This window comes from Giraffa tippelskirchi, chromosome 7 (genome assembly GCF_054371585.1).
Source record: "Giraffa tippelskirchi isolate mGirTip1 chromosome 7, T2T-mGirTip1v1.2.pri, whole genome shotgun sequence".
In the NCBI taxonomy this organism is placed as follows: domain Eukaryota; kingdom Metazoa; phylum Chordata; class Mammalia; order Artiodactyla; family Giraffidae; genus Giraffa; species Giraffa tippelskirchi.
The window spans coordinates 18,640,742-18,663,395 of record NC_137281.1 but is presented as its reverse complement, the minus strand read 5'-3'; the positions used below and the strand labels follow the sequence as shown (position 1 = coordinate 18,663,395).

The following is a 22,654-nucleotide window of genomic DNA, read 5'->3' as shown; positions in this document are numbered from 1 at the left end:
ATGGACATTCTGACTGGCATGAGGTGATACCGCATTGTAGTTTTGATTGGCTTTTCTCTAATAATGAGCACTGTTGAGCATCTTTTCTTGTGTTTATTAGCCATCTGTATGTCTTCTTTGGAGAAATGTCTGTTTAGGTCTGCTGCCCACTTTTGACTGGGCTGTTTGCTTTTCTAGTGTTGAGCTATATGAGCTGCTTGTATATTCTGGAGATTAATCTTTTGTCAGTTGATTCATTTGCTATTATTTTCTCCCATTCTGAAAGTTGTCTTTTCTCTTTATTTATAGTTTCCTTGGAGAAGGAAATGGCAACCCACTCCAGTATTCCTGCCTGGAGAATCCCATGGACAGAGAAGCCTGACAGGCTACAGTCCATAGGGTTGCAAAGAGTCAGACACGACTAAGTGACTTAGCATAGTCCATAGTCTTTCTGTGCAAGAGCTTTTAATTTTGATTTTAAAATTTAAGTTTAATTAGGTCCCACTTGTTTATTACCAATTGCTTTTTAAAAGGACAAATTGTGTAGTGCCCAAAATCACATATGGTAATTTTTTTCTTTGCTAAAATAAAATCCGTCCAAGATGAGTCAACTAATAGGACTGCTGTGACAAGAAACAGAATTCTTTGAAGCATTTTTCACGATTCTGGGATTCATTCCTACACACCCTGCCTGTGCTAGAAAGCTTGGAGACAGACACCACCTTCCACCTCATCACCACTTTCTTCTCCTACGTGGAAGTTTGCGATGACTCAGTAAAATTCAGAGTGATGGATCTGGGGTGAAGAGGAAGAGGAAAGCATTCCAGATGTGGGTAGGCTTCTCCTGGCCCCAGCTTGGGGGCAAGCCATCTCTGGGTACCTCCATCAAAGCATATCTCTCACTTCCTACCCAGATCCTCCACTGAATTACGGGGCCCTAACAGCTGGGCCTCTGATGTCACCAGCACCTGTACAGTGACTGACACAGGTGGGCCTACAGTATCACTGCTTGCCAGAGACACGCACGGCTAAGGAGAGGCCAGGTACTGTTTTTACTTTAAAGAGGTGAATTGTGCAGTGTGTGAATATCTCAATAAAGCTGGTACTTAAAAAAAAAAAAAAAAAGATGGGCGGGAGGGAAAGAGGGAGGGAGAGAGAAAGCCGGGGGGAAGAGTTGGGGAGAGAGGGAGAAAAAAGAGAAGGCAGACATCCAGGGATCAGGGAGTGGGGGATGCATAAACTCTAGCTATTCGAGTGTTTAAGGGCAGTGAACCAATAGCTTTGGTTTAGTCTGAAAGGTATCAAAAATAAGATGGATTGATGTATGGATAGAGGGATGCATAGATGCACAAATACATGATAAGGTAACTATAGCAAAATGTTAACAGGAGAATCTAGGTAGTGAGTATACAGGGGTTCACGGTGACATTCTTTCAAATTTTCTACTATTTCCAAAATAAAATGTTGAGGGTTAAAAACGTTTGGCTATTCTTCCAAAAACATGGCCTAAATTGACTATAAAATTTGAGGCAAAAAAAAGATACTAAAACAGGATGCAATTTTAAAAACTCAAAGCCTGTCTACCACAGATGCTCTTTGCCTTGGATTCCTAGAGCCAACCAGCCCGGGTTCCCATCCCCTTCCCCAGGCATGTGAGAGTCTCAACGACCAGATGTTAGTGAGCATAGGAAAGTTCAGCATGGGCTGTCCGGGTGGTCTGCCGAAGGGGCTCAAGGCCACCCTGAAGAAATCAAGCGACACTTGGCCCATCGAGCCTCACTCAGCACTTGCAAGGGATCCACAATTTCCACATTTCTCTTTTAAACAGCGAATCCAGTGCCCATTGCTTTGAGATTTACCTTGAGAACGACTGAAAAATCAACTTCCTTGGTTTCCTTCAGGCCAAGTGGAATCAGGGGAATTGTAAATGCTTCCCTGGAAGGAACAGAGCAAGCTACATGAACATCCGCATCTCGGCCACTTTGCACACCCCCAGCTTGTCCCCCCCACCAGAATCCAGCTCAAGTCCCCACCCACCTCCGCCCGCGACCACTCGGGGACTTCCCTGGTGCTACAGTGGAGGAGAATCCATCTGCCAATGCAGGGGACATGGGTTCAATCCCTGATCTGAGAAGTTTCCACAGGCCTAGAGCCCGTGTCCCGCGACAAGAGAAGCCACCACAATGAGAAACCCGCACACCACAAGAAGAATAGCTCCGCTCACTGCAACTGGAGAAAGCCTGCACGCAGCAACAAAGACCAAATGCAACCAAAAATAAATAAAATTATTTTTTTAAAAAAGAGACCACTCAGGTCATATCCCTGTCTTTGTTGCAGAAGGAGTCCCCATCCCCTTCTAGACGACCAAGCCTAACTCATGAGGCCCCTGCCAGCTGTATCCTGATTTATCCCTCCAGTCACACTGCATCTTTGAATAACTGTCCTGAGGACCTGCTGCACACCAGAGTCTGTGCCTCGAGTGCTCACTGCTCTGATGTCTGGTGCACTGCCACCATTTCCAGCCAACCCCCACCCTTCTCCTCCTGCTCCCTTCACTGCAGTGGGTCCCACCTCTCCTGCAGCCCTTCAACCCTGGGCTCTCACGTGCCTCCTCCCATGGGGCGTATCCGTCTAGGTGTCCCACCCTCAGCACGGGGAAGGCCTTGAGGGCAGGGGCCCCATCTGACACTTAAGTGCACCTGGCTCCCAGCCCTGGGTCAGGCCCTGGCTAGCTGTTTCCCCACCACCTCCTCTCCCTCCGCCGACCACCTGGTTACCCCAAAGGTCACCCTGGGCGTGGTCTCAGAGGCAGGGCCAGTGGGAAGTGAACTGGGCTCAGCTGTGTTTTGCCAACAGGGATTTCAGATTTCGCTCCCTGACCTGTAACAGGAGACCTCCTGGGGCCGCTCAGCCCAGCCGGGGAGGAGGCCAGGAATGCAGGCGGGGTGAGTGGACAATGGGCTGTAAGCTGAAGCTGCCTCTGTGGGGGACAGAAAACAACAGGGCTGTGCTGAAAGCAGGCGAGTCCCAATGGGGTGCATAGCTTCCCCCAGGCCTGCCAGGAAAGCTGGATCCTGCTACAAGGAGATGAGGACAGGCCAGGCTGCTCTCTGCTAGCTTCACCCCAACAGGGCTGCCAGCTAGGTCTGCTCTTCCTGTGACCATGCAAGAGGAGCTAGCATCCCCAGGCTCCTGGCCAGGACTCCCCACCCTCCATCTTGCGCTAATATAACATTTTCCCATAACCTCGGGGCTCCCTGTGTTGTCTCATCTGCATGAGATTATTTCTTGCCTGCCTACCTCATAGACGTGTGTGAAGATCAACTGTGCCAAGAAAAAAACAATGTGCTTTGAAAACAGGAAGAGGGCGGATGGAAATGCAAGATGTCATTATGTATCTGCACATCTCTCTCCCCTCTTCCCCACTCCCAGGGACCAACTTTCCCACTCCCAGAGACCAATCAGCCACTTTACAGCTGTACTGCAGTCACACAGGGACCTTAACTGCGTGTCTTTGGGGAACATGCATGAACAGCCCTGTGCTTCATGTACAGCGAGGTAGAATAAGAAACATTCTACTTCTATCACCAATGCTTGGCCCTGACTCATCTCATAGATGGAGAAGGGAATGGTAACCCACTCCAGTATTCTTGCCTGGAAAATCCCATGGACCGAGGAGCCTGGTGGACTACGGTCCATGGGGTTGCAAAGAGTCAGACCTGACTGAGTGTACAGCATGAGCTGGGGGAAACCATTCTCTGGCTATACTGATTAGGTGTCAGAACTATGCTGGGAGCTCATAGGTTAAGCGAGCCAGGACACACAGCCTGGCTCATGGGTGGCCACCAAGGAAGCAGCGGTTTCACTCACGGCTCAGAAAAACCCCTTGGGCACAGTGCAGGGGACTGTGCAGGAGACGATCAGGAAAAGCACCTTTCAAAGGTGATGGAAGGTTCCCCAACATTTTCGTTCTGTTCATCCAGGGAATTATTTTCTGACTGAGTTTTCCTTGGGGCTCCCTTACCTTTTGAAAAGTCCTACTTCCCAAGACAGAAAAGTACGTAAACTGTTCTTTAGCTGTTCTCAAGGTTATTTCCTCTTAAAGATGGACTTTTGGGGACCTCCCTGGCAGTCTAGGGGTAGAGACTTCGCCTTCCAATGCAGGGGGTGTGAGTTCTATCCCCAGCCTGGGAGCTAAGACCCCACATGCCTTGAAGCCAAAAAGCAGAACATAATCAGCAGAAGCAATATTCTAACAAATTCAATAAAAGCTTTTAAAATGGTCCATATAGAATAAAAAAGATGGACTTTTCCTTCCAAGGTAGCTCACCTTGGGAAGGGAGAATTTTTGAGCTCTTCTGAAAGTCACACCTCAACATTTGGCCTCCCACAAAGACTCTCCAAGGGATGCTTCTGAATCAGAACATTTCTTTCTCAAATATTCAATAGGGGACATTTCCAAAGTGTCTCAGTTACACCATCCCCTCAGGGAACTTGCAAAAGTCTCATGATCTTTGATGGAAAAGGCAGCTTATTATATGTTTCTATACTCTTATCAACAGAATGACCCAGAGTCAGATTGTGTGCGTGGTGCTGAGGTGGAGAGGGAAGAAGATGGGGCTTCCTGGGCCCCACCTGGCAGGTTGACCCTCAGAGCTGACCACAGCTACCCTTCCAGGGCCTCTTTATGGCAAAGCCATCACCCAGGCAAGTGACAGGTGCCATCTCCCTGCCTGGACCTGGCCACAAGACTCTCCAGTAAAACTGTGTCCCAAGTGGCCCCAGGACAAATAAATGCCTTCTTCTCCAACTGGTCAGGTAGTTCCAACAAACCCTACGGGTTCTCTTTAACTCCTGCACCTTGCTCAACCCCAAACCAGATCAAAGCGGGGTCGGCTATACCCTGGGGCCTATCTGTGCACCATCCCTGATGCAGGCATTCCCCAAGGCTCAGAAAGTATCTGACAGAAGCATTGCCCCTACTTACTCTGTGCTCTGATAGACTCCTACTGAGATGTTGAGCCCCTCCAGCTCTTCCTTGAGCATCTGCAGGTCTGAATTCAAGAAGCTCAGTTCCAGGCGCACCTGCTCCCGTACCTTTTGGTTCGTGGCTGCTCTGTTAAAAGAGAAGGGGGGAGAGAAGCAACTTCAGCCAAGCATCCCCCAGTGGCCAAGTGAGCAGATACCCCACCCCTGTTCCTGTAGGGAAGCTCTGGGGATCTGCCTGCAGATGGAGGTGCCAGCTGCGATCAGACAAGTTGTCTCAGGGAGGCCAGGAACACACTCCATTTTGAACCACATCTGTCCATACAAGGACCAAGGATTTAGCCAATGACACTGAGCTGCTTAACTTGAATTCTGTAAGAATTAGCTTTGAGAAGAGAAAAGAAGTTGCTCCTAGAAGGGAAAGATGAGAAAAGAGAGGAGGGGAGTAACACGCCCCAGCTCAGCCTATAAGGCTGATATCACCCTGATTCAAAACCAGGGGAAAACACCACAAGAAAACTAATCGGCATCTTTCATGTATATATATGTAAAAATCCTCCACAAAATATTAGCAACCTGAACCTAGCAACATATACAGAGGACCAGGTGGGATTTATCCCAGGAATGCAAGGTTGGCTTAATATCTGAAAATCAATGAATGTAACATACTATAGCAACAGAATAAGAGACCAAAAAAAATTGTCATCTCAATAGATGCAGGAAAGAAAAGCATGTGATAAAATCCAACACAGATTTACAGTAAAAATCCGTAACAAGCTAGGAATAAAAGATAATTTACAAAGCTTGATAAATGACAACTATAAAAACCCACAGCTAACAACATATTTAATGATGAAAGATTGATGCTTTCCCCCTTATGATCAGGAGCAAGGCAAAGATGTCCATTTATGCTACTTCTTATCAACACCATACTAGATTCAAGCCAGCAACAATAAGGTAAAGAAATGAAAGGCATCTAGACTGAAAGGAAGAAGTAGAACTTTATTCACAGCTGACATAATCTTGTATGTATAAAATCCCCAGGCACCCAAAAAACAAATACTGAAACTAATAAATTTAGCTAGGTCAAAATACAAACATCAATTTTATTTCTATATACTAGCAACAAGAAATCTTAAAATGAAATTAAGAAAACAATTTCACTCATAATACTATCAGAAAGAATAAAACACTTCGGAATAAAATTAAGAAAAGATGCAGAAGACTTGCACACTGAAAACTTCAAAACACTACTGTGATATTAAACTGACAGACAGTCCATGTTTATGGATTGGAAGACTGACTATTGTCAAGACGTCAGTTCTCTCCAACTGATCTATCAATTCAAATCAATTCCAATCACAGACTTTCCTGGTAGTACAGTGGATAAGAACACATACCAATGCAGGGGACACGGGTTTGATTACTGCTTGGGGAAGATTCCACATGCCGTCGAGGAACTAAGCCTGTGCACCACAACTACTGAGCCCTCACTCTACAGCCTGTGAACCGCAACGACTGAGCCCACGTGCTGCAACTACTGAAGCCCCTGCGCCTAGAGCCTGTGCTCTACAGCAAGAAAAGCCACCGCAATGAGAAGCCCACGCACTGCAACCAAGGGTAGTGCACTAACCACAACTAGAGAAAGTCCCAGCAATGAAGACCCAGTGCAGTCAAATAAATAAGCAAAATAAACATAAAAAAATTTGAAAACAGCAATTCCAATCAAAACTCTAGTAAGCTTTTTAGGAGAAACTAACAAACCAATCCGAAAATTTATATGGAAATGCAAAGGACCTAGAAGAGCCAAATAATTTTGAAAAAGAACAAAGTTGGAGGACTTATGCTATCTGATTTTAAACTTACTATAAAGCTTCAGTAATCAAGACAACATGGTATTGGCATAAGGACAGGCAAATGGAACAAAACGGAATCCAGAAATAAATTTTTACATTTATGGTAAATTGATTTTGACAAAGGTGACAAGAAAATTCAAGGAGCAAAAGTCTTTCTGACAAATGGCACTGAAGCAATTGGATAGGCATGTCAGTGTCCCCAAGATCACCCCCAGAGTCAGTGGGGGGATCGGACTTGCAGGACTCAGGATATAGTTGTGCTCACTGCTCTGATTTATTGCAGCAAAAGGACACCTAGCAAAATCAGCAAAAGGAAAGAAAGGTGCATGGGGTGAGGTCAAGAGGAAACTGGGCACAGGCTGCTAAGAGTCCTCTTTCCCAGAGGGATCACACAGGACAAGCTTAACTCCTCCAGCAAAGGATTGTTGACAACATGTATGTAAATGCTATCATTCAAGGAAGATCACCTGGGTTTTTACTGAGGATTGGACAGATAGACATCCCTGCCTAGCATGTTTCAAAATTTAAGACTCCAAGAAGGAAAGCAGGTATTTGTTATAAACCACATGGTTTGTCTGCCTGCAATGTGGGAGACCTGGTTTCGATCCCTGGGTTGGGAAGATCCCCTGGAGAAGGGAAAGGCTACCCACTCCAGTATTCTGGCCTAGAGAATTCCATGGACTGTAGAGTCCATGGGGTTGAAAAGAGTTGGACACGACTGAGTGACTTTCACATCACTGCCCAGTAAGTTTTCGTTCATGCATGTCTGGACTCCCCAGCCAGGCAATGAGATATTGGAAGCTCAGTTGGTAAATATCGTTGGTTTGGGAATTTTTTTGGAGAAGGACATGATCACCAGTAAGAAATGAGTTTTGTATCACAGTATACTATGTGCATACACATATACCCCCTGCCCTGAAAAACAAGTCTCGGAAACTTCATGGCACTCCAGTGGTTAAGTTGCTCAGTTGTGTCTGACTCTTTGGGATCCCATGGACTATAGCCTGCCAAGCTCCTCCATCCATGGGATTTTTCCAGGCAACAATACTGGAATGGGTTGCCATCTTCTTCTCTAGGGAGCTTCCTGACCCAGGGATTGAACCGCAGTCTCCTGCCTTGCAGGCAGAGTCTTTACTGTCTGAGCCACTGGTGAAGCCAGAGGTTAAGACTCTGCGCTTCCACTACAAGGGTGCAGGTTCCATCCCTGGTTGGGGAACTAAGATCCCATATGCCAATGGCTCTGCCATACATGTGATACTCTCAAATATATTCTATTCAACTCTCATAACTTTTCTGTTTTGTTAATATGCAATGATTTTTATTCACTGATAAGCTAAAGGTCCATTTCAAGATGTTTCTTTTGTATGCTTAATTTGTTTTATTAGCAAGCAAAGCCCTACAAAGGATGGTTTCATCTAGTCCTCAGACTCAGATTCATCTTCATCTTGACTAATCTAGAAGTAATGAAACTCGTAAGTCTCCTTGTCAATGCAACCATACAAAGCCAACCACGATGATTGTTCTTTGTAAGGTATTCCTTGGTAAGGTACTTCAAATACCTTTTAGAGAACTGTTTCTCAAAAACTACTATGATTTTATTCTCGAAGCATTCAATGTGAACGACATTCGCAAGATTTCCAGTCTTTCCATTCACTTCAACTTTCTCCTGCAAAAACCGTTCAAAATATACAGAATCAAAAATTCCATCTTCTATTGGATGAGTAAGATCCAAATTAAACTTCCAGGTTGACTTCTTAGGCTTCTTATCTTTCTTCGGCACCATCCTGAAGGCTTGCCGCGCGATCACAGCAATTCTCATAACTTTTTAAACTTTTAAAACTCTACAATTCTGATTCTCTGACACCAACTGGGTGCCCAACTATTCAATTCAGTTCTGTCACCAACTCCCAGAGTTAGCAGAGACCCCACAGATTCAGGGCTCAGTGCCCCAAGGCTGCCCCACTTTAGGCACAAGTTGCAAGCTGGTAGGGGGGAGGGCACCCGCATTCTGACCAACCAGCTACAGATCAGAGGTCCTCACAACCCCTTTCTCACCTTCAATAATTCACTAGAATGGCTCACAAAATTCAGGAAAACCTTTTACTGACATTTACTGTGGGTTTTTTTGTTTGGTTGGCCACAATGCAAGGCCTATGGGATCTTAGTTCCTGAACCAGGGATCAAACCCCCAGAGCGTGCAGTGAGAATCCTAACCACTGGAGCACCAGGGAAGTCCCTATTGGGGTTTATGGTAAAGAATACAGCTCAGGAAAGCCAGGTGGAAGAGATCCACAGGCCAAGGAGGGTGTGGAGCCTCCATGTCCTTTCCAGGCAGGCCTCCCTCCCTGACCCTTGATGTGTTCTCCAACCTGTAAGTTCTCCATCACTTAGCAGTTTAATGGAGGTTTCATTACTTCATTACGTGGGCATAATTGACTAAATCATTGGCTACTGGTGATTAAACTCAATCTCTAGCCTCTCTTTCCCAGAAGTCCAGGGGAGAGGCCGAAAGTTCCGACCCACTCAAAGGGCTTGCTCTTTCTGATAAACAGCACCCTCCCTAGCTCCCAAAGGCCCCCAACCCCCATTGGGTGTCATCTCATTAGCATACAAGACACACAAGTAATTCCAAGGGTTTTAAGAGCTCTGTGCCAGGAACCAGGCACAAAAACCAAATACTTTTTTTTTTTTATTATGCCACAGCAACCCACTGAATTGATTTCATTACACACCATGGGTAACAACTTGCCCCTTGTAAAACCTGCACTATAGAGATGTTACTGAGAACATGACTGATTCACTAGCTGATAACATCCACAAGGGTGCAAAGGAGGAATTTCTCCCAGTCCTTGGTATTGGAACAGCTTCTTCTTAGTAAATGGTCTGATTTTGAATAACAGGTATGAAATGTGTTCCCTTCTTACTGCCTGCCGGAAAACTCAGAGAAAAACATGGCCCACGTCTAACAGAGGGTATAAGACCTTGTAGTGGGTACTAGTCTTACTTCCAACTAAATCTCTTTTATTCTTCTTCTGCCTTCCCCCACATCCTCATCGTTCCTGTTAATCTTATGTGCTATACAAGTGTGTTGTGTGTATGTGTGTGTGTTAGTCACTCAGTTGTATCCAACTCTTTGCAACGCCATGGACTACAGCCCACCAGACTCCTCTATACATGGAATTCTCCAGGCAAGAACACTGGAGTGGGTTGCCATTTCCTTCTCTAGGGGATCAAGTGTGTTAGGGTGCCTCAAATACATTTTATTTGGTTTCATTTTTTATTATCTTTTAAATTTTTTTTATTATTTTTATTTTATTATATTTGGTTGTACAGGCTCTTTATTGTAGCATGCAGGCTTTCTCTAGTTGCAGCACACGGGCTCTAGAGCTCATGAGCTCTCTAGTTGTGACTTGCTTGGGCTTTGTTGCTCCGAGGCATGTGGGATCTTAGTTCCCCAACCAGAAATCAAACTCACATCCCCTGCATTGGAGGGAGGATCCTTAACCACTGGACCACCAGGGAAGTCCCTCAAATACATTTTAGAGTGAGGCAAGACAAACAATTATAATTCCTAGAGGGACAAGACTTTTTTGCCTACTATCTCTCTGTATTTCTCCTGAAACCTTTTTTCACATGGTAGAGGCTTCACAAATTTCAGGTTATGAAAGAACAAAGGGCAGAGTCAAGATTACTCTTCAGAGTCAATGGGGTGTGTGTGTGTGTGTGTGTGTGTGTGTGTGTGTGTGTGTGTGTGTGTGTGTGTGTGTGTGTAGTGGGGGTGGGGGAGAGACTAGTTCTTAGCAACAGAATGGGTCCAACTTAAATATGACAATATAGGCCCTAAGACCCCCAACCAAATACCTGAAGAGCCTCCAAACATGCTGACGCTTTGATCTTTCCGCCACTGCATATTGATCTGCTACTTCTTCTCAGCTTGGCAACAACTTGAGATTTAGGATTTACAACAAATCAGTGAGCTGCTCTTTGGATGTAGTCCTCTTCATGTAGATCATGGGTCACTCCGGAAAAACCTGGTAGCCAGGAGGGGCCCTTGGGGTGCGTTTTCTACAATGCTGACCTTACGATACTACGCTGATTCAGAAATCAACTCTATAGTGTGTTTTGTTTCTAATACAGACCATGATTTTTCATGGATTCACTGGTGGAGGGGGGGCTTCATCCATAAGATGCCACCAGTTTAATATGGTGTGTGTGCCAGCTCCCCTGTGCACCAGCTGGGGGAGGAGCTGGCCCAAATCAGGAATGAAGACCAGAACCTTGGTCCCTTCGACACTGATGTTCTGCACCTGGGCTGCCTTTCTGAGTGAAAATGAATCCTCTCCAGGGGTCTTCTTGGAAGAACATGGGATTTCTCAGCTTTCACCTGGGTGTACTCCTCCTCTGAGATGCCTGTTATCTGGTAACTGATGTTACGGCCAAAAGAGGTTCTGAAACCAACAAGGATGAGGCAGAAGGGTGTTTCAGCCCTTTTCTGCCCCAGGTCTACCTTCTGGTCTGGACCACCAAGAAGACGCCTACTCCTTTGAAAGTGAAAGTGTTAGTTATTCAGTCATGTCTGACTGTCTGCAACCCCATGGACTATATAGCTCGCCAGGCTCCTCTGTCCATGGAATTCTCCAGGCAAGAAAACTGGAGTGGGTAGCCATTCCCTTCTCTAGGGGATCTTCCTGGTCGAGGGATCAAGCCTGGGTCTCCCACACTGCAGGTGGATTCTTTACCGTCTGAGCCACCAGGGAAGCCCCTACTCTCTTGGGCTTTTCATAAAGAGCCTACACACGCTGCAGAAGAATTAAAAGGTGTCCCACTTACTCTGAGTGATCAACCCACCATGTGTGAACAGGGAAAGGGCCACACTCAATGATTTCCTGTGGCTACTGACCACATCCACACATGTCCCTCAAGTCGGAGTTTCTGAGACCTTTTCCACCATTAAGATGCCCCATGGGATATATGTCTTCTGTATATCTCTCTAACATACCCATGTTCTATCTTAAAGGTGTACATGAATCTACATTCTGACCCACGTATGTCCATTTATTTTAGTGTAATATTTTTCTCCCAAGTCTTTTAGTAAAATGTCCCTCTAGGAACAGGCTTGTTGACAGGCAATACAGGCTTGTACCAGCTTCAGAGACTTTATTGGAGCTGTGTGGCCTTAATCCATCTGACCGCAAATCCTGCTCTACCAGGGATTCAGGGAGACTGGAGTAAGCACTGCCCAGTGCTCCTGTGTGGCCACCTGGCTAAGGCAGCAGATCAGTGGGTCTGGGAGGACATCTGCTCCCAGCCCATCTCTCAGTGCAGGAAGGCAGATGCCCCCAAGGCCTTGCATCATACATCCGCCTTCCCAGACATCAGTTCCCCCTCAGAACTGATAGTGTGAGCAGTCATGAACATCAAATCACGCTCATACAGACCAATGTACCCCAGGGCACCCATGTCCCAGAACTTCATCACCCTCTGGTTCAGAAGTCACAAACTGGAGGTCCATGGGACTTGCTTATTTGACTCTCAGGGTATTTTCCTCCCCCTTGAACTAGGTGCCAATATTTTAAAATTCAACTATCAGAAGATTTTAAAAAGGCAGGGGGTGGGAGCATTGGGGGGAGGGGAGTCAGATCTCTGGCTTTTCCTGAGGAAAAAAAAAAGCAAAACTGAAGATCTGGCAACCCTAGCCCTTGCCCTCCATATGGGCCGCACTGGAGTTGCCCACCCCTTCCACCCAGAGAGCATATACTCTGCTCTTCACCACAGTCCCTACCACTCCCTACTGCCTCACAGCACTGGTCCCTTCACTCTTTTCCAGGCCCCCCTGGCCCCAAGAAGGGAACCTAAAGCCCAAGATGTTAAATGACTGCCTTTGTTCAAAGAACCAGTTAGTTAAAATTGAGCTGTGTGACAACTTGGCTTTGAATTTCACAAAGACCATCTGTTTTTGAGAAACATCATCACATGGCTACCCCAGCTTTTTCTCAAGGGAGGGAAGGAAGCTAGGAAAAGAGAGAGGATATTGTCCTTGCTTAGCCTGAAAAGGCACATTTAAAATACCTGATATCTTCCGAATCAAATTCCAGGAAGCCATGGACTCTTGGCTGATATGGATCAGAGTCGGTCTTCCCCACGAGAGATTAAGCATCAGGAAAGCAGGGTCTCGCCTGAATTGCTCGCAGCCTATAAACCTGGCTCCTTACAGCACCCGCCCAGCCTCAAAGCTCCCTTACTGATGCTCATAAGGACCGGGACCCTCCTATTTCTCCATTTGGGGGTCAGTTTCCCAAACACAAACTCCCCTAAACGTTCCATCTGCTCTACCTCCATTGGGATGCTGTGGCAGGGCATTTGGGAACCTGAAAACAGACAGACAAGACAGCAGGGCCCAGTTTCTGACTACCCTCTGTTGGCAGGGACAGCCCTCTAATTGGCCACCCAGGGACACCCACGGGCCAGAGCTGCGCTTGGCTAAACGCCCTATTTGTTTTTGGGAAATGGTTGGTGCCGGTTAAGTCAGATTAATAAATACCTTCAGGGTTTCCTCCGACAACCTTCTCCAGAGAGGGGCACTTTGAACTTTTAGGTCACTGCAAGAATCATTAACCACCCGCACCCCACCCCCACCCCTGCCAGCTCAACACCGGACTTGACAACGAGCCTCAGAGAGGCTGTTTGCTGGAGTCATTCACAAAGCAAGACAGACAAAACCGCCCTAGTCCCCACCTTAGCAACGCCAAGTGCCCTGGCCAAAAAGGGCCTCCCTGACCACCTTCGGTCTCCAAGGCCACGCCACGCTTCATCAGCCTCTGTCACATTTCCCTTTCATTGGCGCCCCGGAAAACATCACCTCCTGACGTGATCGGATTTGTTTGCTTGTGTATTAAGCTTCCCCCAAGAGAGATTAAGCATCAGGAAAGCAGGGCCTCATCTGAATTGCTCACAGCCTCATCCCCTTGCATTTCAGGCACTGCCTGCCACTTAGCAGGTGCTCAACAAATCCATTTGTTGGGTGAACGGACAGGCACAGGGTCAGGGCTCCCCACACGCCCCCCTCAGCTGCACTGCTGGCCTGGCAAGGTGTCAACCAAAACCCAAGGCTACAAAACACACCAGCGGGGCCCTCAGCATGTCAAGCTCAGCGCACGGCAGGTCCTCCCGAAATCGGGGGGCTCTCTTGAGCTGCCCTGGCTGATGAGGTCCGCTGTGCAGTGGACCTAACAACTACCAGGTCCAGACTTCTCTGGGGACAGGAACACGGTCAGACATTGCAAAAGGTGACATGTTACAGCATTTTCCCTCGTCTCCTCCAAGAACAATCTCCCTTCCGCCCTGTTGCAGAAGTAGCTGGAGAAGAAGTTCCAGACACTTGCCACCCAGGACTTGCATCGCCTGCTAGTCCATGAGTCATGAAACCAGCACAGGCACAGCACTGTCGTTCTGACCCAGGGGCAGTGGGTCACTTACGTTATTCTTCTGGGCCTCTCACAATTCTTCTGGATATCTCACAGTAAAAATGCATAAACGTAATCCATACACTTTGGAAAAGGACATTCAAACATTGAAAGTATAATGTGACAAGTAGGAGTCACCTCTACCCTGCCTAGCTCCCAAGAGCCCCTAACAGCGTTTTCTTCATCCCTTAAAATATATATGCAGGGCATGCTGTCCTGCGTTGTTCTTTTCTCCTATTTCATACCTCAGAGATCTTTCCTAAGGAACAGATTGATTCAGAAATGAATTTAAGGAGGAGGGTGGGATGAAATGGGATATTGGGATTGACCTACATACACTACTGATACTATATATAAAAGAGATAATTAATAACAACCTACTGTATAGGTTATATAACACAGAGAACGCTACTCAATGTTCTGCAGTGACCCAAATGGGAAGGAAACTCCAAAAAGAGGGGATATGTGTATTTGCATGGTTGATACACTTTGCTCTACAGCAGAAATTAACACAACATTGTATAGCAATTTAATTGTAATAAAATTGAAAAAAAAATTTTTTTTAATGAATTTACTCCAAGTTCATGGTGAGAAACCCTCCTTTCTTCACTGAGTGCTCCAGTGAGCAGCCCATAAGGAAGAGCAGATCATACTCCTTAAAACATATTTGTGACCACGAGTCTCCTAGCTCTTTTACCAACACCTGGTTTGATGTATCTGGCTTTGCCCAGCAGCCTCCAAGCATCCTGGGCTCCCTAAGGCCTCCAAGAGTGAACTTGACTCACTGAAAACACCCATTAGCCATATCCTGCCAGCTTTCTGGGTTCCAGGTACCAGAAAACACTCCCCATCTCTTTCTGGGGCTCTAGGAGGCATCTGTCTCACTAAGCTGGTAGCATACACAGTGCCCGCCTCCCATACACAGTGCAGAAAGTGGCATGGGGTTGGCAAGAGCTACCCCAGAACTCTGCAGAAGAAAGTCTGAACTCTTTGTAAACACGAGGAAGCTGCTAGGTCGTCTAGTATTGCACTGAAGTGGGTAGGGAGGCCTTAGTGCTGCCTACAGGTAAGGCTTCACTGAGTTCTATGCTTGAGAAGTTAACTGTGTTACCAACAGAGCATAATAATGAGTGTCCCAAGAGCCCCAGGCCTAGGAGGCCCCACTCATTAAGAGATGGATGCTGGCAACAGAAAGGCTCCTATTCCTTCCTTTCTCTCTGCCTTTTCTTTATACATTCAACAAATATTCAGCAAGAAGTGATTGTAGATCAGGCAGAAGAAAATAGATGGGTCCCAAGAAAGTGGGGAAAACAAAACAAGAATAGGATAACTGGACTTCCCCCATCATCCTCCCACCCCCACCACACAGACAGGCTGCATAAAATAAATGTCTTTAACACAACCAACCTCTAGGTGAGCCAGGGCCTGATCCAGGCACCAGAAATAAGGAGGAGGCTCAAAGCTAAAATCAAGAGCTGAGAGGAAGTCCGGCAGGTCGGGGAGTTTAGGAAATAGCTGGATAGGCCTTAGGAGAGGCCAGGCTCCCAGTTGAGGTGGTGGAGCCAGCAGACACTTACTTCAGAAGGTTCTCAGCTCCCGTTCTCATCCGCATGGCCTTCAAGATCTGCTGGTTCAAGGCAGCCCTCTGATTCTGCAGTCTGCTCCGGCCAGTCTGCGCAAGGGGATTGCAACCCTAAGGGAAAGAAAACAAGAGAATCCCCTTCAAAGGTCAGCCACTCTAAAAATGATGACAAAGTCTAACACAACAGAAAAATTTTTTTTTAAATACTCATCTTTTCTGAAAGTAAAAGTAACATTAACATGGAAAATATATGAAATGCCAAAAAGTGTAAAAAGGAAAATAAAAGTCACTCACCATAACACAACGCCAGGACAGTCACTGTGAATTGGTTTCTTTCCTACTCAATTTTTTTTTTTTAAGAAGTTAAGATTTTTTTTAATGTTTATTTATTTATTTGGCTGTACCGAGTCTTAGTTGCGGCATGCGGGATCTTCGACCTTCATTGCACCACGTGGGACCTCCAGTTGTGACATGCGAACTCTTGGTTGCAGCATGTGGGATCCAGTTCCCTGACCAGGGATCGTCCCCTGCATTGGGAGCGTGGAATTTTAACCACTGGACCACCAGGAAAGCCCCTACCCACCTATCTTATATGCATATTGTAATTTTCCACATTAGTGGCTGTGTCAGGAGTTCTCCAGACCAGCCACATGACTGGAGTTTCACAGGACTCAACATACAGTTGCACTCACAGCTGACATTTATGACAGTCGTTCAATAAGGACACATAGCCAGATCATTGGGAAAAAGAGACAGAGTCGAGAGGAATCCACGTGCAGGCCTCTTTATGTTTTCTCTCCTATGAAGGATCATACACAGCGCACTCCTCCCCCCAGGAACAGCATGTATGCAATGCCATGGCCAGCCTTGGCCTATCAGAAAATTAAGACTCAGGACTTCCCTGGCAGTCCAGCATTTGGGACTCCAGGCTTCTCCTTCAAGGGGCATGGGTTCAGCCACTGGTAGGGGAACTAGATGTCACATGCCACAACTAAAGGTTCCCCACTAGCCTTAGGCAACCATGAATTTACTTTCTATCTGTACAGACTTGCTTAATCTGGACATTCCATACAATGGAATGTCTGTTGTGATGGGCTTCTTTCACTTGGTTTAAGGTTTCTCCACAGTGCAGCATGTATCAGTACTTCACTTCTTTTTGTCCCTAACATTCCAGTCGATATGCACATTCATTATCCATTCAACAGTTAAAGGGCATTGGGGGATGTTTTTCACTGTTGGCTCCTAAGAATAGGGCTGCTTACTTCTGCGTAAGTTTCTATGTGAATGAATGTGTTCCTTGCTCTTGGCTATAGATCTAAGAGCGGAACTACTGTGTCATATGGTGGTTGTTGCTGTTCAGTCTCTAAGTCATGTCCAGCTCTGGACTCCACGGACTGCAGCACACCAGGCTTCCCTGTCCTTCACTATCTCCCGGAGTTTGCTCAAACTCATGTCCATTGAGTCGGTGATGCTATTGAACCATCTCATTCTCTGTCACTCCCTTCTCTTATGTCATATGGTTAATTCTCCTATGTCATAGTCATACATCATATGGTTAACTCTACGTTTAATCATTTGAGGTCAAACTACTTTCCAAAGTGGCTACAATATCTTACTTTCCCACCAGCAGTAGATGAGGACTCCAATTTACCCTTATCCTCCCCAATACTTCTTACTGTCTTTTTTATTATAGCCAACCTAGGATGTGTAGTATCTCCCTGTGGTTTCGCTTTGCATTTCCCTAGTGGGTAATGATGCTGAACATCTTTTCATGTGCTTATTGACCATTTGTATATCTTTGCAGAAAGATCAATTCAGGTTCCTTGCCCATTTTTAAACCAGGTTGTCTTTTATTGTTGAGTTGATACGTATTTTTAATCTTTGCCAAATTGATACGTGAAAAATAAGTATCCTATTCTCCCAATTTGCATGTGTTATTAGTGAAGGTAAACAAATTTTTTTTCTTATATTATTGATCAGTTAAATTGTTTTTTTTTCTTTGAGAATTGTCTGTGTTCTCTGTCCATTATTTCCTGGGGTATTTAGTTTACAATCAATGTTTCACTGTGAAAAGTTCAAGATCAGGAAAAAAGTTTCCCCCCCTTTTTTAAGATCCATGTGCCAAACCTAGCCTCTACTTGCTCTCTTTCTTTCTTGGCCTCACTGTGCAGCATGCAGGATCTTAGTTCCCAGACCAGAGATCCAACCCATGCCCTCTGTATCGGGAGCACGGAGTCTGAACCATTGGACCAACAGGTAAGTCCCTAGATTATAATCAATGTTTCATTGTGAAAAGTTTAATATCAGAAAAAAAAGTTTCCTTTTTTTTTTTTTGGTCTGAGCAGCTTTCAGGCTCATGGTTCCCCATCAGGGATCAAACCTGGGCCACCACAGTGAGAAGTCACATCCTAAACACTGGACTGCCAAGGAATTCTCCCCTTTTTTTGGTAAATTATAGTTGATTTACTATATAGTGTTAGTTTCAGATATACAGCAAAGTGATTCAAAAAGTTTCCTTTTAATCTAATAGTGTTCTCCCCACTCCAGCAGGTATTAACAGAAGGCCAAGGATCTAAGTGAAGGTTCCATTCCTTTCTAAAGCATATCTCTGAGTTCTGCCCACTGACAGGGCTTATACTCACACCCTGGGAGTGGCTGGTGGGCAGTATTTGGTGAGTATTTGCCCTTTCTCTCTGCGTCACTGCCTTGGTCACTGTCTTTGCAGCTCTGCACATACCTAGCCTCCCACACCTCTGCCCAAGCCACTCCCATGGCCTTGACCACAAGGAGGAAGAAATGGGTTATCTGCAGCCCCAGGCTTCTCAGGGATTCCCACATTAGCTGCCTTTGGACTACTGAGTCAGAAAAGAGTTGTTACATGTCTCCTTCCACAAAGATTTCTCATTCTCCCATCACAGCAGGTGGCACAGCAGTAAAGAATTCGCCTGCCAATGCAAGAGACGTGGGTTCAATTCCTGGGTTGGGACGATCCCCTGGGGAAGGAAATGGCAACCCACTCCAGTATTCTTGCTTGGGAAATCCCATTGACAGAGGAGCCTAGTGAGCTACAGTCCATGGGGTCCCAGAGTTGGACACGACTTAACAACTAAACAACAACAATTTAGCAGGTGGCCACCCCCACCTGTCCCCCATGCAGCTTCCCAAATTCAAATTACACAGATACTCACAATCTGACTTGGAACAGTCTTAAAATTAACATCTTTCACACCATTAAATGACCCCTGATTGAAAATGAAAATCAGAAAATCAGACCTAAGATTAAAATGTCTTTAACATTAAGCTAACTTAATATTAAAGGGCTAAAATAATTGCAGGCCTCTTTCATTTCTACTTCCCAAAATTACTATGAAGGAGTGGCTTGATCTGACTTAAAATTACACGGTTCACCAAGGCTGTGTTCTGTTTTACAGAGAAGCCTTAATAACTAATTCCTTTACATACATTCCCAGAGCTGATAAGCAGCCATTCCAGCTCAAGGATAAGAACTTTTTCCTGCTCCCATACCTCACCCAGCGTCTGTCAGGCCTGGAATGGCTACGCCCTAACCAGCCCACAGATGTGGGGTCAAGTTTCCAGATAAGACATAGGAATGCTTAGGATTAGATCTGATTGAGTGACTGGACCCCAAATCACATTACTTCTTACTGACAGGTAGGAATGCTGGGCCTGTTGGAAACACCAGACACGCCCACAGGGCTATTTGGAAACTACCCAGAGCCCTGAGAGATGAATCTGGGTTGAGACTGTCAGAAAGACATCCTGGAATCACAGAGGCTGCTTGCTGTCTACTGGCCCCTGCCACAGGGGCTCTCTGCCAATGGGGACCCACAGTCCTCAGCCACGCCTTAGTTCTTCATTGGATCCCAACAGGAGGAAGAACTGCTCCAAACTGGACTGAGGGCTTGTGCCCAGGACCTAGGCAGCACCTGTCGGACTGGCCTGGCCTGGGAACTGAGGACAGGGTCAGGGGAGCAAATGAACTGCCCTGGCCTCTGGGATCACTGTCCATAAGTCTTACAGCAAACCTGAGTCTGTCCACTCTACAGAGTCTGTCAGTTTCCTGACCAGACTAAGGCTTGGGCAAGGGCGTTCGTCTCAATACACCGAAGGATGGTCCAACTGCCAACACCCGAGAAAAGCAAGTACTGAGTGAAAGGTCAGCTTTCTCACTAGCTTAGTGGGGTCTCCCATATGTTGGACAGCCCACGTGGGCTCTGGTACAGCATCTTGGACGCCACAATTCTGAAGCTTGGAGGGTGAGTGAGCTACTCAAGATGTTAAAGGCAGGGGACTTTCCTGATGGTCCAGGGGTTAGTTAAGACTTCATGCTCCCAATGCAGAGGACGTGGGTTTGATCCCCAGTCGGGGAACTAGATCCTACCTGCCCCAACCAAGAGTTTGCATGAAATAAATATTAAAAAAAAACAAAAACATGCTGTACACAGTAAGGGTGGGAGAGGGACTTTAAGCCCACGTCCTTTCTGCCACTCTGAGTTGAGCCTGAGCAGCAGGAATGTGTGGGGACATGGGGACAGCTCACGTACCAATTCCCAGACATCCCTCTCATGGTTCCTGGCTGAGGGCTGCCTGACATCACGCACGCACATCCTTTAGCCACAGTGACCCAATTCCCACTCTCCCACCTCGTAGCCCATAACAGTCAGTCTGGTAAATTCATGCTCCCACACCTCCTTTCCAAGGGGAAGGACATCTGACTCATGCCTAGCCAATTGGAAAACCAAACTCACCTCGAATCTGATTCAAGGTGAGCACCTGACATAGGATAACCAGAGCCCATCAGGGAGGGGCCTTCCTTTTTCCCCCATCAGCCCTGAATCTAGGAAGATGTTGAGACTGGGCAGCTGCAGCCACGTTACCAGAGTAGGGGAGTGTCTTCCCCAAAACGGAGCTAGCCTAGGGGGAGCAGAACTGAGAAACTGAGCCTTGGGCAGCATTTGAGCCCTAGATCAAGCCAGGCCTGAAGCCATTCCTCAGGACTTCTTAGTTTCAGGAGTCAAACGCATTCCCTTTCTTACCTACACCATTTTTTAAAAAATTGAGGGCTTTCCTGGTGGCTCAGTGGTAAAGACTCCACCTGACAACGCAGAAGACATGGGTTTGATCCCTGATCAGGGAAGATTCCACATGCCACAGAGCAACTAAGCCTGTGCACCCCAATTACCAAGCCTGCATTCTACAGCCTGTGCTCCCCAACAAGACAAGCCACCGCAATAAGAAGCCTGTACACTGCAACTAGAGAGTAGCCCCCACTCGCTCCAATTAGAGAAAAGCCTAACGCAGTCAAAATAAATAAAATTAAAAATAATAAAAGTTGAGGTATAATTTCCACATAATAAAATACACAGATTTTAAAGTACATAGCTCAATGAGTTTGGAAAAAAATACACAAACACACACATATACATACACACACACACACATATACACTTGTATAACCACTATTCCAATCAGAATATAGACAATTCTTCTCACCCCCCAAGGCAACCAAGACTCTGGTTTCTATCATCCTAGACTTTTGCATATTTTAGAACTTTGTATAAATGGAATTATATGGTATGTATTCTTTTGTGTCTGACTTATTTTGCTCAAGATTGCTTTGGGATTCATCCATATTGTTGTACTTATGTGTGGTTTGCTCCTTTTAATTGCTGAGTAGAATTCCATTGTAAGAATGTACCATACCAGATCAAATCAGTCAGTCCTAAAGGAAAGTGAAAGTGAAAGTCGCTCAGTCATGTCCGACTCTTTGCGACCCCATGGACTATACAGTCCATGGAATTCTCCATGCCATTCCCTTCTCCAGGGCATCGTTCCAGCCCAGGGATCAAACCCAGGTCTCCCGCATTGCAGGCGGATTCTTGACCAGCTGAGCCACCAAGGAAGCCCAAGAACACTGGAGTGGGTAGCCTGTCCCTTCTCCAGCAGATCTTCCCAACCCAGGAATCGAATCAGGGTCTCCTGCATGCCAGGCAGATTCTTTACCAGCTGAGCTAGCAGGGAAGGAAATTAATCCTAACAGAAATTAACCCTGAATATTCATTGGAAGGACAGATGCCAAAGCTGAAGCTCCAACACTCTGGCCACCTGATGCGAAGAGCCGACTCACTGGAAAAGACCTTGATGCTGGGAAAGATGGAAGACAGGAGAAGGGGATGACAGAGGATGAGATGGTTGGATGGCATCACTGACTCATTGAACATGAGTTTGAGCAAACTCCAAGAGATGGTGAAGGACATGGAAGTCTGGTGTGCTGCAGTCCACCGGGTCACAAAGAGTTGGACACAACTGAGCAACTGAACAAAGACAACCATACATAGTCTGCTTATTTGCCTAAACCATTTGGGAATAGATTTCCTGGTAACTGCAGCTAAGAAAAAGTCCTAACCAGAGTAAGTTCATCCAGAGTAAAAACTCTATTTGTTAATATACACGCACATGTCCTTTATGAACAATCAAGTTGTTTGGCTGGGAAACAAGTATTTAAGAGCAGGATCTAGGGGACTTCCCTGGTGGTACAGTGGCAAGGAATCTGCCTAGCAATGCAGGGGACACCGATTCACATGCCTCGGGCAACTAAAGCCCATGGGTCACAACTACTGAAACCTGTGCTTCTAGAGCCCATGCTCGGCAACAAGAGAAGCTACCTCAATGAGAAGACTCTTCACCGCAACGAAGAGTAGCCCCCATTCTCTGCAGCTAGAGAAAACCTGCGCACAGCAAAGAAGACCCAGCATAACCAAAAACAA

At 46.2% G+C, this 22,654-nt stretch overlaps 1 protein-coding gene and 1 pseudogene across 1 annotated transcript in view; both read right to left on the bottom strand.

Moving 5' to 3' along the window:
• Positions 1-22,654, bottom strand: part of RHPN2 (rhophilin Rho GTPase binding protein 2) — a 65,948-nt gene that overhangs the window by 35,157 nt on the left and 8,137 nt on the right. Inside the window, exons 2-4 of the mRNA XM_081510434.1 lie at positions 15,862-15,977; positions 4,967-5,095; positions 1,839-1,914 (exon numbers count right to left, since the gene is read on the bottom strand). Coding sequence (XP_081366560.1) covers positions 1,839-1,914; positions 4,967-5,095; positions 15,862-15,977 — 321 coding nt within the window. The remainder of the gene's footprint in view (positions 1-1,838; positions 1,915-4,966; positions 5,096-15,861; positions 15,978-22,654) is intronic.
• On the bottom strand, positions 8,237-8,604 carry LOC145513599 (ribosomal protein eL22-like pseudogene; annotated as a pseudogene).